Genomic DNA, 15746 nt, shown 5'->3' with positions numbered 1-15746 from the left:
GGTATCATCACAGTGTGCTGAGTGTAATTCCTCAAAAGGCACATTGTTACATATCTTGTCATTTTCTGCAACTTTAACAGTTTGTCTGACATTGTATCTTCACCCTCACTACGGCACCGGCTTAATGACTTGCCTGATACTCTACGAAACACTTAGCTTTGCTCTGAAGGACAAGTTGGATTCCTTTTTGTTATTGTTATTTAACTATTTATTAACTCACTTGTTTATATTTGGTTTCATTATGTTTTGTTTAACTGGGTATGTGTTCAACTTGTTCTGACTACTGTTTGGATTAGAGAAGATAAAGCTGATGCACTGTATCGCTGCTTCCGTAAAAGAAACACGTGACAACATGCGTTTGCATTTGGTGTCAACGTTAGAAACACCTGTGCTTTCCCTCTGGTGACAAGTCAAAATGTGAAATACATATCATCATGGAATATTTATTTCCCCTTACGATGGCAGACTTCTGAGACAAAATAGTTGTTGCATGCATCATCAGTTGTTTCATGCATCAGCAGATCCAACTCCCAACATCATGTTACCCCCCCCCCCTCCCCCCCCCCCTCCCCCCCCAACCCTCGCACCCCTACTTGCAAGCATTTCACGCCCACAGAATCACTCCCTTTGCTTTATATAAGCTGGTTGCAGGTCCAGTCCCAATATCTTTGAGAGACTTAAGCTCCGGCTAGACAACAATACAACTATGATTTCGATTGGAGGCGTCACAGGATTTTTGATAATTGCACTGCTTCACGGTGCAGATGTGGGAGGTAATTTCTTCTAGATTCTTTAAGCATTCATATTTAATGCACTCATCTAATTGCAATGCTGTTAACTTCTGTGTTGCTTTATGTTCTTTGCCTACAGAGACCAAAAGAAACTCTCTCAATGAGCCTGACGTGCCTTTCCCACCTGCCGGTCCCACTGCTGACAACCTTGATGCCATCTGTAATCTAAGTCAAGGCCGTCCCAGATACCCATCCAGCTTCTTCCCGAATTCCAGGGTCAGTCACTTCCGCCGCCGTGGCAACGCCATCAACCGTCTGGAGTGGTGGTACAGTGTGTGCTGCAGCGGACAGACAGCAGAGCAGAGTGACCAGATCCTCTGCTGCACCCAACAAGCTGTGAGTTTCTGCCTGTGTTTGTGTTTGGGGGAAATTATATTACAACATTATTTATGAAAAATACAGTTATAATGGTATTTAAGGTGAGAAAGCATGACCAGTTGTTGTACATATAAGAAATGAAGTATAGTAAATATTCCAATTATAAAATCATAACAACATTTCAACATCTATATACTATAGCATGAATATATTTGTATATATTTGTACCTGCTACAAAAATACCCACTGAACTGATAGTTTTAAATTATATTTGTTTGTCATCTTTTGTCATTTCGTTGTTCTGTGGGGACGTCAACATAACATGTTTTATTAAATTAATACTTCATGCACAAACAACAAGAAAATACCTCCTGTAATTACCAATATTTCAAAAGAATGACAATAAGTCATAATTAAAAACAGGTTGAATTGATTGCATTTGACAAGAACCTCAGTGCCTCAGTTCACAGGACCAGCATCAGACTATGACTAAAAGACAAAAGACAGTCTTAGTAGTCTCGTCTTCTGCACCCAAATACAGAGGAATAGATTTAACTTTAGAATCTAAAAGTGGTGAGGACCTGTGAAGATGAAATATGCTTTTTCAGAGGGAGATGAAATACAACTTTGTGACCTTAAGTATATTTTTCTTACAGTGGAAACAAACCCTGTCTGAGTTCTGTATCGAAGAGTATTCCACCATGACTAAAGCATATGTGTGCTGTATGGACAAAGGAGTCGCTCGGTGGACGTGCTTCGACAGCGAGCTGCCAAACCCAAACTACGACCCAAAACCAAACTACACTGCACCCCCCGTCCCCGAGGAGCTGGGATTCACCTTCAACGCAAATACTTGCTGAAGTTGGACAGAGAAGTAAATATATATATACAATATGAAACAAAAGTGAACCAAATAGTTAGGTAAAACTATTTTGAGATTGAATAATGATTTTTCAGTGGGGAGTGAGATTGGGTTAATGTGCTGCATTAGCAAACATACATAATATGCTGAGCTCATAATGTGATGCAGATATGTGTCACAGAGGAGGACAGGACATGCTGGTTGTGCTAATGCTGAGTAAGGACAATAACAGCTGAAGTCAGTTATTTTGACAACTGTATGTTAACCAGCTTTGTTACAACAGAAAACATGTTTTTTAAATTGCACTTTTCTGCAAATGTTTACTTCATGTCATAGCTCAAATAAAGTGTGTCCTGAATGGATTTTACATCAGTTTATAACATGTACTGTAGTATTCTTTGTTATGGAAATAAAGAATGAAATATAGACATTACAGTTCTCATATGTTTTTTGTTACTGAACAAGCTACTGATAATAACTTTGGAGAAACAGCAGGTTGGCAGCTTCAAACGAGAACAAAAGTTGAGTTTTGAAACAAGTTCAAGTCTTTTTTGAGTGTGCTGTTAAACCAGAATTGCAATGTGTAATTTTTTAGAAAATGTTTAGAAAATGTTTTATACTGTCAGCTGTTTGATGCAACAGACAACACAGCCTTGGTGATTACGTATAGACATAATATTACAACAAACCTAAATCTTTCACTAAATACATATGCTAGATTATATTTATCAGATAGCCATTGAAATAGATGTCAGAAATATTGGTATTTGGTACATGCAGAAAATAACATGCAACACACATCACATGACCCATCAGCCTTGACCTCATACTGAATTTGGCCCCCCAAAGAACCTTAGAAAAAAATACATAAATAACAAGCTCTAGAAGAAATTTACATTAAAAAAGCAGTAGAGCATTAAAGTAGAAAATAGTTCTGTGAAGATAAATAAAGAAAACGACTCTTTGTAAACGCTAACATAATCCGGTTCGCTGATTGTGGCTGGAAAATTAGGAAAACAAAGTCCAGCTAACAGTCTGGGAAAGTTAAGAAAGAAGATCCAGTTTTTTTGGGCAGGTACATTTTTGTCTTGAAATATTATGACTATATTCTCGTATTATTAGAATATTTTTCTCAAAATATTTAAACTATTTCCTGACATGTTGAATCTTGTTGACAAGCTAGTAAATTCTACAGGTTTATAAATTAATTTAAAATGATTTATCTCAGCAGCCACTAACAACTAATGGAGAAACCAATTAAAAGAGAAAAGTGTTCCACAATTATCAAGTTGACCAAAGCGTGAAGCTTCGAAATAATGTTAAAAAAGCATTTACACATAGAGAAAATAGCAGCACACATCCCAGGACCCATCAGTCTTGTCTTGTTAACACAGGTGGCGTCCAGGGTGACACATGTTATTTCACTCCGTTTAAACCTGGTATTCCTAGATATAAACCAGGTTGTAAGAACGCATTGACCATCGAGAAAGTTTGTATTACTAAATAAGGACTAACACATTTGATCAGATGAATCCCTACACAAACATGGGCTTTTGTTTGATAATATTTTTTTTAGGGTGATGATGTGACACAATATAACAACGGACATTCAAAGCTGTATTTAAATACTGTAATAGAAGTAATGGAAGAACAACGACCTTTGGTATGGCGTGACTTTCCTTGCTGTTTCAGAACCATGGACAGCGCTGTTTGCTGTGAGAGGACATGTGTAGGTGGAGCAGTGCTGAACACAGCACATAAGAGAGAGAGGGAGCCAAAAACAGCTTCTACCCGCCTCCTAAAGTGGTTAATTAATTAAAAATAGGCTCTGATAATGCAAAGCTCTAATGTAAGCTAAATAACTAACTTAGCAACCAATTGAAATAGGAATCCGTTCTGCAATTCGACCAAAGCTTCACATGTTCAACCATGATATAAATAAGCAGTTGGTAGTACATATACAAACAGGTAGCACATATCACAGGATCTATGGAGCCAAATCCAGGCCAATAGTTTTGTTCGTTTGAAAAAAAGATTTGAACCTGAAAATTCAAGTTTTGGTCTTGAACATTGAAAAATTCAACAATGTTTTCGAAATAAAAATCAGTGTATGAAAAGTTGTGTTGGTTTAAATAATTTAGATTCAGTTATGTTTTTTTTTTTGGAATAAAATATATCTTTTCATTTTTCAGTAGCATATTTTATATTTTCAACTTTCATTCTTTTTTTTACAGTTTCGAATCTTATTTTTTGGGGTTCAAATCTTTTTTTCACTTTCAGATTGTATTTTTTTCCAGGTTCCGACTTTTGGCAGGGATCTGGCGTGGGGGGTGTGGTTTCAACTACAGGGGCGTGGTATCATGAGTTAACATCAGTTAACATCTTCAAGATCCATGATGCCGAGAAGCTCATGGACACCATCATCGTTGGTCCAGCACAAACCGACACCAGGACTCGCCAAGATCCGGTCACCTGTTCTCTCAGTCCTTCCCCGTCCATCCGGCACCACTGAAACAACCCTGATTAAAAAGTCCCACGATCAACCACTCCTTCTCGTCGTGAGTTCTCCTCCAAATTACTGGCACAGCCTTCTCCTGGTTCAAGTCATACCTCTCCGACCGCGAACAGTTCATTATCATCAATAAATCCAACTCTGACACAGCCCCAGTCTCTCAAGATGACCCCCAAGGTTCAGTACTCGGTCCCCTCCTCTTCATCCTCCACTTGCTGCCCTTTGGAAACATTGTACGCCATCACGGTCTCCATGCTGACAGCACCAAGCTCTACATCTCCACCAAATCAAAAGCTCCAGTGGCTCCCTGTGCAGCAACATATCCAGTTCAAGATTCTCCTCATCACCTACAAAGCCCCTCACAACTCTGAGCCCCTCTATACCTTTCTGACCACCTGCATCAACACGCTCTCACCCGCAACCTCAGATCTGCATAGCCTGTCTGCCACGACAGTATCATTGTTATCAGCTGCATGGAGGGCACTGCAGAACCGAGGCAATAGTGAGCCAGTAGGTAACGCTCACATGCATTAACATTATGGTGACACAATCAAATCAAAATTACGAATCCTGTCTCAGTTTGACTAGTATCCTTTGACTGTGTTGGTTAGATTGCTACGGTTTAGACACGATTGGTGAGATTGCAGGTCATGACCTTGCTATAATAGGAGGATTGGTAATATGTTGGCCAGGACGCTATGTAATGAAAACACAGAGAAACTCTGGTTACAACACACATAGAGGGAGAGCGACTTCCTTTCTTTGCTCAGGTAGACATTACTACACTATATCTTTACATGATGAATAGTTGTTTGATGGCATGGTGTACACACTAAAGGTCCTTAGTTTTATTTTTTGTTCCCTTGTGACATTTGTGTTTTATTCTGAAAGAACATTTCACCGGAAGCTGTGTTATTGCGCTGGCTAGTGGAGCATAATGCAAAACTGCTGCTTCCGCACTGCTTCCTTGTTTATTTAGTTTTAGGAAAAACAGTGCCTTTAAAGTTAATTGTTTCATTCTCGGGAAACGGTGGGAACTACTCAACAAGATTTACGAGTAAGTTGGCTCTTCGTTTGTATTGTTGTTGCTTAGTTATCAGTGGGACTTTGCTCAAGTTAGAAAAGTTTGATCCGAGTTAGCAGCTAGTTAGCTAGCGTCGTTAAATGTCGCAATCCAGTGTAAGTTAACGTGCTGGCCCGATACAACATGCACGGGTCTTACCGTTCACTAAAGTCCCGCAGTGACATTATTCACAGGCGGTTTGCATACAGTGGTTACAAACTGCCGCCAGTCTCCGTCTCCGCCCTGTCAATGTTACTTACTGTGTACTTTCGAAGCTGCTGCCCCAGAGCCAACGTGGCGGTTGTCAATATTTGTAGCATGAAGTCATCAGAAGTGTTTGCGGCTAATAAGCTACTTTTGTCGCCACAGATCCACGGCCACTAGAAGTGCTCGCGCAGAGACAAACCCATAACGTCTAGTCGGGATCTGACTTTCGGTCTGAATGGCCACAGCTGCAGAGGAGCCTCCAGAGCTGCAGGGCCTCTCTGGTAGTAAGTACTAACGCTGTATTTGTTCACCATCGTTTTATGAAAGGGACAGATCAGATGTCTTTGACGTGATACAGATAGATGTTCATTAGCTCAGGTTATGGATGTTTATTAGCTCAGGTTATGGATCCCGTGCACCGACATGTATCAGCACGCCAGCAGTTCGTCAGTCAGTCCTGTGAGAACCTGAACGCCTCAAAGGATCTTCAATGTTGACTCTCCTGTTTGTAAACACTCTGTTGCCAGGCTTTTAGGCACACCTGGCTGAAACCAATACTTACAAATTACATTTGTGTACAAACCGTTTGTGAGTTACAGACTCAAGTTTAGTCATTTTGGAAGTTTTAATGTGTGCTGTTGTTGAAACTAATTGAGTTATAATGAGAGGTGTTACTCGTATACTATTAAGTCTTATTGCAATTAATGTGATGGATTAGATGTACTTGAAAGCTAGTGAGTTGTGGGATTCATATGAGACAGATTAAAAAGATCAATGGTCAAAAAAAAAAAAATGTTTCACTGTATTTTTTTTAAAAACGTACGATAATGCAACCAATACTATCTTTTTATTAGACCACCCCCCCTAGCTTGGTAAATATTCACAACTTTCAAATTCTACACCCCCAGGGCTTTTTTGTTTTAAAGTTATGCTCTCTTGATGACATTACAACAACATCATCAGGGTTCTTTTTTCCTTTCAAATAAGACTGAAAGGTGGACGGTGCCACCGTTTTGTTGTGTCGCTTTTTGAAATGTAAGGCTGTGAACTGTTAAGGTCTAATTTGGACTTTAGACTGCCAGGAAAATAACTGTCCGTTAATATCAGGACATTCATTAGCCTTTTATGAATTTACTTATACAATAATAGAATACTTATCTAATTCCTCCCATTGCACTCGAAGACCTGCAGAGTCAGTTCTGGAGGAGACTGTCTTTTCTCAGAGGTAAAAAACGAGGTGCGTCTAAATGCTTGTTTCAAATCTGCTCAGTTTTCTCTTCACCATTAGGGAATGGTGGAAGATGTTTCAATCTTTGTTGTGTAATATTAATGCATCCAGTGCAAGAATTACATTTGTTTCTTTAATGTATTTCTTTCGGCCTTTTTCATAATTTTCTAACTTTTATGTTTAATTCCCTTTTTACTGCAGCTTCGACTGGGACCCAAAAAAATGCTTCTCCCGAGGTAAGAAATAACTGATTAGTTTGCAGGAAATGCGTAATCTTACTCTGTGAGTTAGGAAACACATTGCGTTTGTCTTGTATAGATATTTAGCTGACACACCCTCCCTCCGTTCCTTCCTCTTTGAAACATGAGGATATTACTTTGTTTTCCTTCTTGTAATTCTTTCTTTCACCATGTTTGTACTCACAGATTCCAAGCACCAGCATGTCTCCGGCCATGAAAAAGACTATCGGCCATCGTGGAATTGATCCCACTGGGGAGACGACGTACAAGAAGGTGGGTGATCAGCCTTCATTGACTGAAGCACATTTACATTCAATCACTTTGAGCTGCAACAAAACAATATTTTCCGTATCTATTAATCTGCCAAATGTTTTTTTAATTAATTGCTTAGTCTCTAAAATTTTCAAGAGCCAGCAGTAACATCTTCATATGTCTTGTTTTGGCTGACCAACATTCCAAAGCACAAATATATTTAAATTGTAAAAATAATGCTTGGAGCCTTTTGCTCTAAAGATTACTCACAATTGATCAATTATCAAAATAGCTGCAAATTCATTTTTTGTTGATCGATTAATCAAGTAATTGTTGCAGACCTTTACTGTCTGTTAATTCATGAAAATATGTCAAACTTTTCTTGTCAAGTCATATTGTGGAGATTGCGTATGGTTGGTTCATATATGAACCAAAGACATATGAACCAAAGACAGACCTGAACTGTATTTGTCATTTGAGTCATGTCAGTTTACTCTTTTTTCCAGACAACATCTTCAGCCCTGCAAGGCGCTATCCAGTTAGGCATCGCGCACACGGTGGGGAGCTTAAGCCAGAAACCTGAGAGAGACGTGCTGCTGCAGGACTTTGAAGTAGTCGAAAGCATCTTCTTTCCCAGGTACATTTTACAAATTTGAGGTAAAGATGATGGGCTTCTTTCTGTACTAAATTATTACTCCTCACGTAACCGTCTTGTGTGTTGTCTTTTACTGGCAGTGAGGGCAGTAACCTGACACCAGCCCACCACTACGGAGACTTCAGGTTCAAGACGTACGCCCCAATGGCCTTCCGGTACTTCAGAGAGATGTTTGGCATCCGACCTGATGACTACATGGTATTCTTGTTTACTCTGCATCTGTGATACTCAGAAAATGTGCTAGCAGAACAGTAAAACTCTGAGGAAAGACGTAAAAGAGTGAAACTAGGGAAGCGTGAAAAAATGAGGGGTTGACACACTAAGGGTGGGGCTGCTTACGATGTAAAGTCACAGCTGACTTGTTTTTAACCTGTGGTCGTAGTCTGTGTTCTTCGGTACCTATAAGACAACATTTCTAACGACTGTGCTCTGGTCTGGTGACAGTACTCTCTGTGTAATGATCCGCTCATTGAGCTATCAAACTCCGGGGCAAGTGGATCTCTCTTCTACGTCTCCAGTGACGATGAGTTCATCATTAAGACAGTGCAGCACAAAGAGGCGGAGTTTCTGCAGAAACTGCTCCCAGGTTACTTCATGGTAAGATCTAATGATTGGCTTTCATATCTTGGGCATTTTCTCACATATTGTAGACAACATGATAAATCAAGAGATGAATTAACAATGACTATTGTAACATGTAAGGATGTTTGGATTATAATAGAAACTGGGAAAACACTGGGAGGTGTTTCTTAAAATTGTCAAAATAAGGTGCCATATTCGTCACTGACTCCATCCCTTGTGTGGGATAATGGTTTTACTTTTCCTTATTTGTTTCATTATCTTGCTTGTTTTGATTTTGTGTAAATATTTTACTTTCCTTCTACCATCCTCTCCATGCTCTCTTTCAGAACCTGAACCAGAACAAGCGGACCTTGTTACCAAAGTTTTATGGACTCTACTGTGTCCAGTCGGCGGGTAAGAACATCCGTATCGCAGTCATGAACAATCTGCTCCCGAGTGCTGTACAAATGCACCTCAAGTACGATCTAAAGGGCTCCACCTACAAGCGGCGGGCCTCAGCTAAAGAGAAAGACAAGTCTGTGCCTACATACAAGGACCTGGACTTCCTGCAGGACATGCATGATGGGCTGTTATTGGAGGGGGACAAGTACAGTGCTGTTTGCAAGACCATCCAAAGAGACTGCCTGGTAAGAACTACAGATTAATGGCCGTCTAAACATAAGGCTACAAGCATGATATTTTGAAATGAATTAAAATAATATGACGATAAATGCACAATTTTTCTCAGCTATTTTCTTCCAAATTCATTTGTAATCACTGGTGTGGTGTGTTCCTGGTTTTCCATTCAGCTTCTGCAAAGCTTTAAGATTATGGACTACAGCCTTCTGGTGGGAATCCACAATGTAAATCAAGCCTGTCGAGAGCAGGCCAGCAAAGAGTCGGTGGTCGGGGCTGTGGACCAACGGAGGCCACAAGGTCAAAAGCCCATGTACAGCACTGCTATCGAGGCCATCCAGGCTGAGGCAGGGAGCATTGGATCACCGGAGACAGAGGACCAGTGAGTGACGGTGTTTCAGTGGTCATGTTTGCTGAGAGTAATAACAGAACACTAAATGCTATTCTTTTTGTTTGATTTGATAGGACGGGAGGAATCCCAGCACGAAACTCAAAAGGCGAGAGGCTGCTGGTGTATATTGGTATCATCGACATTCTGCAGTCCTACAGGTAAAGAGCACACATGTTTGTATACCTCGAAATTCTTTGTCCAGTCAGTCTACACAGCCTGCATAGCAAAAGTAGCACGTTAGCAGGACGGCGACAGCTTCAATGGCCCACCTGTGTCTTTACAGGATGTGTTCAGGGGCGACTGTGGCTCAGTGGCAGAGCGGGGTCGTCCTTCAATCAGAGGGTCGGCGGTGCAAGACACTTAACCCCAAATTGCTCCCGTAGCCATGCTATGAATGTTAGTTAGTCCTGATGGGCCGATGGCACCTTGCATGGTAGCCCCTGCCATCAGTGTGTGAATGGGTGAATGATGACGTGCGGAAGACTAGAAAAGCGCTATTACAGCGCAGGTACAGTCCATTTACAGTCTGGAGTCTAATCCAGGCTCTTGGTGTTGTTTTTTCAGATTAGTAAAGAAGCTTGAACACTCGTGGAAAGCTCTGGTTCACGATGGGGTAGGCTACATCCTCTAGCCGCAGTTATTTGTGTTTTAAAATGAGTTTTAATTTAAATGTATATACATGTAAACCCTGCAACCATTCCTTTTCTGTAGGACACTGTATCGGTACACAGACCGAGTTTCTACGCAGAACGATTTCAGAAGTTCATGTGCAATGCAGTCTTCAGGAAAATCTTATGTAAGTACATGAATGCATGCGTATGAATACTGTGAACCCTGCAGCGTGGCACAGATCACACCCGCGTCACCTGACGGCAAGGTGCATTTGTTGCTTTCATTGCCTTTAAACACAGGGCTTTCCCCGTCATGGTGCGTACACAGTTTAGCTTTTCCTCAGAGGAGACCTATTGTTATCTTTGACGTGCAGAGTTTCAAATATAGAAACAGCTGCTCAAACATCCTGCCGAGAGCAGATGATGACTCTTGTTGAATTCATTAACATTACTCAACATTAAAGGTTGCCGATGAAACCGATATCTGCTGCCTTCAGATAGCAATAGAAGAGTCAGCAGAGTAAACCATTGCTGTAAGCCGTCCCCCCTGTCCTCTAAACTGATAAAGGCAAAAAGGGAAAAAAATAACAACAATTGTAAAAAAAAAAAAAAAAAAAAAAAGTAAAATGTCAGCTGGTTGAAAAAAGTGGAGAGGTTGTCCAAACATGAATAATGGCGTTTGTGTGATTTCAGAGTTTTATTTAGGTGTGCCTTCACCACATAAAAATACCAAATTATTATGACATACATCTTGGCAACAAGATTGCATTGACGTGCCTCTCTGCCCACTGGGTCACTCTACAACACCAAAATTGAATCTCGTTTTATGACCTCTTAATTAACACTGTTCCCCTTGTATCTAGTAAAGACTTCGCCATCTAAGAAGCGCCGTGCAGTAACACATGGTCCTTTGAGGAAGACAGCTGGCGCAGGGCCTTTTCTTATGACCCAAACAAGCAGCAACAGCCAGCACTCTTTCCTCCAAGTCAGCTCTGAGACCAAAGACGAACCTGAAGGAGACCACGGTAAGAACTGGAAACAGGATTTCAGGTTTCAGCTGAAGTGCTGTAATTAAATTCAGTTTTTTTATACCGGCAGTCCTCCAGCATGTACTAGCATGTGAAGTGCTTCTTTCACAACACGGTATTAACAGTTTTCCGTCCCGTTCCCCCCAGTCATGCAGTCAGGTCGTCCTGACCTCCTCCCAAAGACCTTACCGGCCAGCAGCGCTGTTGGCAACGTTACCGAAACCAGCTTCTCCTCCTCCTCGGGAAACCCTGGATCTGTTCCCACAAGTCAGCCTCCGTCTCCTTCTCAGGATTCCTACAAGCAAGCAGGAGTGGATTTAAACAACACACTAAGCAAAGACCAGGAGCTCAGCTCCCTCAAGAAGTAAGAGGGGAAACCACACATTAAGATTAGTATTTAATTATGAAAGCTTGTCAGGAGTATATGCATATTCAAATGTGTTTGGGTCTGTCATGGATTATAATGTTTAATGATTAAATATGTAGTGTGATAATTTCACATAGTTTGCACACAGATTCAGTTTCAAGTTTATTATCTTACATTATGCCAGTGTTAATGATGATGCAATTATTATCTGTGTACACATCCCACCTCACCTAATGTGATTGGCTGAAACTTACCCAAACCATCCATAGCCTGTGTCTTTTGTTGTGGGTGGCAGTAAAGCATTATTAAAAGTGCCATATAATGGCAAACATCTTCATCATGCTAACCTCAAGTAAACCTTAGTACCAAGTATTGATTTAGTTTTAGTTGTTTAAATATATTCAATAGATTTGTTTCACATACAGAAACAGAGTGTTTCATATTGTGTGAAGGTTCAATTTACTTACACTGGCCCGTTGTTGTTTGCAGAGCTCAGTATGATGACAGTATCAGTTCTGAGGATGTGATCTCACTCAGTGACATCGTTACACAAGCAAGCAAATGCTCCGTAAGTTGCTAAAAGGAAGAGAAAAAAATTGTGACAGATTTTGCTTATGCAGAGTGTTTTTTTTGTAACTATGTTCATTGCCTTTGGTTTATAGGTGTAAAAGAATGAACTTGTGAACGGAGACAAACTTGGAGGAAGTCACGAGCGTGGATGAATTGTTACGACTCCCCTTGGTGTGATTTGAGGTAAAGTTTACGGTGCATCAGCGAGACCAAGAGGGACATTAAATGTTGTTGTTTTGCACTATGATTTCCAAATCGATACATGGTATGTCAATGGGTGGTTGTGTTCTGACACTAGTAATTGCGGGTACATTTATGCTGTGGTTATTGAACACTATTATTCATCTCATAGGAATGCTTTTATGCACAACCAGATTGTTCTTGGCACTGATGTGCTAAACTCAGCCAGCATTTGATGTCGAGTTTAACACGAGGTCTTTGCCTTATTTGCAACTGTCGTTATTTAAGCGTTGCTTTTCAAATTCATTTTCTCTATTTTAGAATGAATTCCTCATTCGTGTTTACCAAATGCTGTAGCACGTCCTTGTGCATACTCGTCTCTGTACGTGTCTGTCCCGCCACTCAAAGGCCCAAGCCGAGAGTATGGTCCCTGCTACATGATTGACTAAGTTGTCTTAACACAAAACCATATTATTCGGGTTGGGAACACTGTTTTAAATAAAACATTTTTTAAAGCAATTACTGTATACGTACTGAGTAAACTGCCTTTTTTTAAGCCTGCTCTAAATGCAAATCATGCTGGAAAAAGAGGTGAGCCTTAGCTTGTGTTTTTTTATTTAACCAACTATTCTAATAATGGACTGTGAATCCTAAATGTCACCTCATGTTCGGGTCAAAGGGTTATATTGAAATTATTTTTTTATACATACACTGTACAGTTTAATATCCAGTTGCAGGTTGATTGTGTAGACTGGCTTATGTCTAAATGTGAGCAAAGAACTGATACTCTGACCTGGGGCCTGTCTCGTGAAGCAATACCAGCGAGTCAGTTTAAGGTGGATTTCATATAAAAGAACCACTTCCCTACTGATCAATTGATTGGGGGAAATTGACTCACAATTTTACATGAGCTCAATAAACATAAACACATAACTTTTGAATGTCATGTATGACACGATTACAAACGTGGTACAATCACTTTGTTTTTCCTTATAAATTCAGACATTTTAAATAGTGAATGTTTGCAGTATAAGCCGGTGTCCCACTGTGGCTGTAAAATGGAATAAAAACAGTTTCTAAAAGAGCATTAAACAGACTGTTTCAGAGTATTCCTATTGGTTCAGCTCAGCCTCACCATCATGACACATTCTAACACTGCAGCCAAGGAGAACATATTGTGATTTTCTAAGTAGGGATATTTGTATATAATCATAAATAACAGCAGTTAATCTGCATTGTAAATGATGTAAAGCATCTGAAACTGGGCTCCACTAATATCATCAAATTGCATAACCATAACCAGACCTTCAAGTCCAAAGTGCACCACCTAGAGACTAAAAGTAACAGAAGCAGCAGTTTAGACCTGAAGATGTCGTTATTTGCAAGTGATTGTAAGAACATTTTTGTTTTGTTTGCTTTTGCATGATAATCGTATGTGTGTGTGTGTGTGTGTTTTTTTAAATTTTTAACCACATTAATGCTGCGTTCACACCAAAAGCGTTGAGAATATTCGCAACGCTTTTGGTGTGAACGCAGCATAAGAGTTTTGCTTGAGTGTTATTGTCCGTCCTCTGTTCTCCTGATTACTTTCTCCAGAGTAACAAGGAGAAAGAATAGAACACACGGGAAGGATGCATTGGCCAAAAGAAATTGACCAATATTTTTTGGTAGGAGTTTTGACTTTTCTGCTAAATATATAAAACTAGAAACATGGGTGGTACTGCATTTTTATTATATTTTTTTCATTACACTCCCACTATTTCCAGTAGTCCACTGCTAAAAGTTAAAAACATATGTATGAATATAATATAATATGGATTCCTCAAATTTGAGTTGACTTTTTTCCCCTTTTACTTATGTCAACCACATATTACAGCTTTTTGTTTTCCTGTTCCTGCTATTTATCAACGGGTTGTGCATCAAGTATTTCCTAAACATTGAAACTATTTTGTTATATTAATATGATCTTAACCTTACCTAAGTAACATAATTTGTGTTACTGCAATTTCCCCAAAGGGATATCTTCTCCATCTGTTGTTAAATTCACTTTTGTTGATGTTGCATGTGATTGGCTTGTAATTAAATGCCTCTGTCATGTGCTGAACTAGTAAACCTGGGGTTAACAGAGCCAGCTGTGCAAGCTTTGGGTTATCCAAATTCATAAAGAGAGATTTTTGAAACAGGTCCCAGCTAAGGTATAGTAGTACTTTTTAATTGTGTTCATTAGGAAAACATGGTGATGGCTGCCTGGTGTATAAAAGACAAAACGGTTAGTCTTCTTTTTGTACTCTCAAACTAGTAGACGATTCAAGTTGGGGTTTAGCACTAAAAATGGATGTGCAATGCTTAAATGTTAATTATTGTTTGATGTTTAAAAATGCAGAAATGTTTTAGAGTACATTTTAAGTCTGACAGCCAAAAAAGATGCTTCAACTAGCATACATACTGTATTCCTGAATGAATAGACAGTGGTGCAATACATTAAAGGACATGACCATTTTCCAACGAAGAAAAGATATACATGCATCATTTGGGTAGTTTTATACATCCTGTTCATGGTATGTGGAGGTCTTTTATTCTGCTCGCTGGTATATATCAAACGTTCCTACTCTATTTGAACTGAAACTATCTTATGGTATAAACCTAAAAGAAAAAATGCAGCCTATGAACCAAACATGTACATAGTCATATGTATTATAGTATTTATTTCTGTATGTATTGCCCTGGTGTCCAAAATGTGTATTAATGGTGAGTATTGATTGAAAATGTGCCTTACTTTATTTAGCACAACAAGCTTAGGGTATCAAAGGCATGCAACTGTAAGTATAATCTTGATTATGATAACAACATAAAAATAATCCTTTAATTGTTTAATTAGTTAATTGGTCTTCAATTGCCTTTGAATTATATACAATAAATGTGTGCACAACTGTATGCGAGAATCACAACAGTGCCTTTTCAGCAGAATATGTATTTTTTTAAGTTCTCTCTCTCACTCTGTGATTTTATGTTTTTGTACACTTGTACCTGAAGTGGTTAAATAAAAAATACATGTTGATTTTGTTTGATTATATTACATTATACAGATTTATATGTCTATAATAGTGTTATGCAATACTGTATGACGATTTGAATGAGGGACCTAACCCTCTATTACTTTGTGTACTACACCCTTGCAATGTTTCATTTGAATTGTTGCTTCGATAACATGAAATACCTTGAGTAGCCAGAAATTTAAATTACTGGAGGAGCCATAGACGGCTTGTATGAACGTT

The 15746-nt window shown here is 39.4% G+C and overlaps 1 protein-coding gene across 3 annotated transcripts; it reads left to right on the top strand.

Annotated features, from left to right (window-relative positions):
* The first annotated feature begins 5365 nt into the window (after positions 1-5365).
* Positions 5366-13563, top strand: LOC117738890 (phosphatidylinositol 4-phosphate 5-kinase type-1 alpha-like). Of its 3 annotated transcripts, none has more exons than XM_034545037.1 (17): positions 5383-5540; positions 5916-6037; positions 6937-6990; positions 7183-7217; positions 7407-7493; positions 7979-8109; positions 8208-8325; positions 8572-8724; positions 9036-9335; positions 9498-9706; positions 9790-9873; positions 10280-10328; positions 10427-10511; positions 11190-11351; positions 11502-11718; positions 12211-12289; positions 12384-13563. In XM_034545037.1, the coding sequence occupies exons 2-17, from the start codon at positions 5989-5991 to the stop codon at positions 12387-12389; spliced, it is 1818 nt and encodes a 605-aa protein (XP_034400928.1). In that variant the 5' UTR covers positions 5383-5540; positions 5916-5988; the 3' UTR covers positions 12390-13563. The 3 variants fall into 3 exon arrangements, with proteins under 3 accessions (XP_034400930.1, XP_034400928.1, XP_034400929.1); XM_034545038.1 differs by having other exon boundaries at positions 5398-5540; positions 6937-6978; XM_034545039.1 differs by lacking the exon at positions 6937-6990 and having other exon boundaries at positions 5366-5540.
* The last annotated feature ends 2183 nt before the right edge of the window (positions 13564-15746 follow it).

Source organism: Cyclopterus lumpus, chromosome 11, assembly GCF_009769545.1.
Source record: "Cyclopterus lumpus isolate fCycLum1 chromosome 11, fCycLum1.pri, whole genome shotgun sequence".
NCBI classification, from domain to species: domain Eukaryota; kingdom Metazoa; phylum Chordata; class Actinopteri; order Perciformes; family Cyclopteridae; genus Cyclopterus; species Cyclopterus lumpus.
The sequence above is the reverse complement of the archived record's forward strand: the minus strand, read 5'-3'. Positions and strand labels throughout refer to the sequence as shown.

Bases quoted from the DNA above. Each gene is read 5' to 3' on its own strand.
- LOC117738890 (XM_034545037.1), top strand. From the start codon at position 5,989: ATGGCCACAGCTGCAGAGGAGCCTCCAGAGCTGCAGGGCCTCTCTGGT. The intron at 7,494-7,978 runs GTGGGTGATCAG...TCTTTTTTCCAG, and splicing joins GGGAGACGACGTACAAGAAG to ACAACATCTTCAGCCCTGCA. The intron at 8,725-9,035 runs GTAAGATCTAAT...GCTCTCTTTCAG, and splicing joins TGCTCCCAGGTTACTTCATG to AACCTGAACCAGAACAAGCG.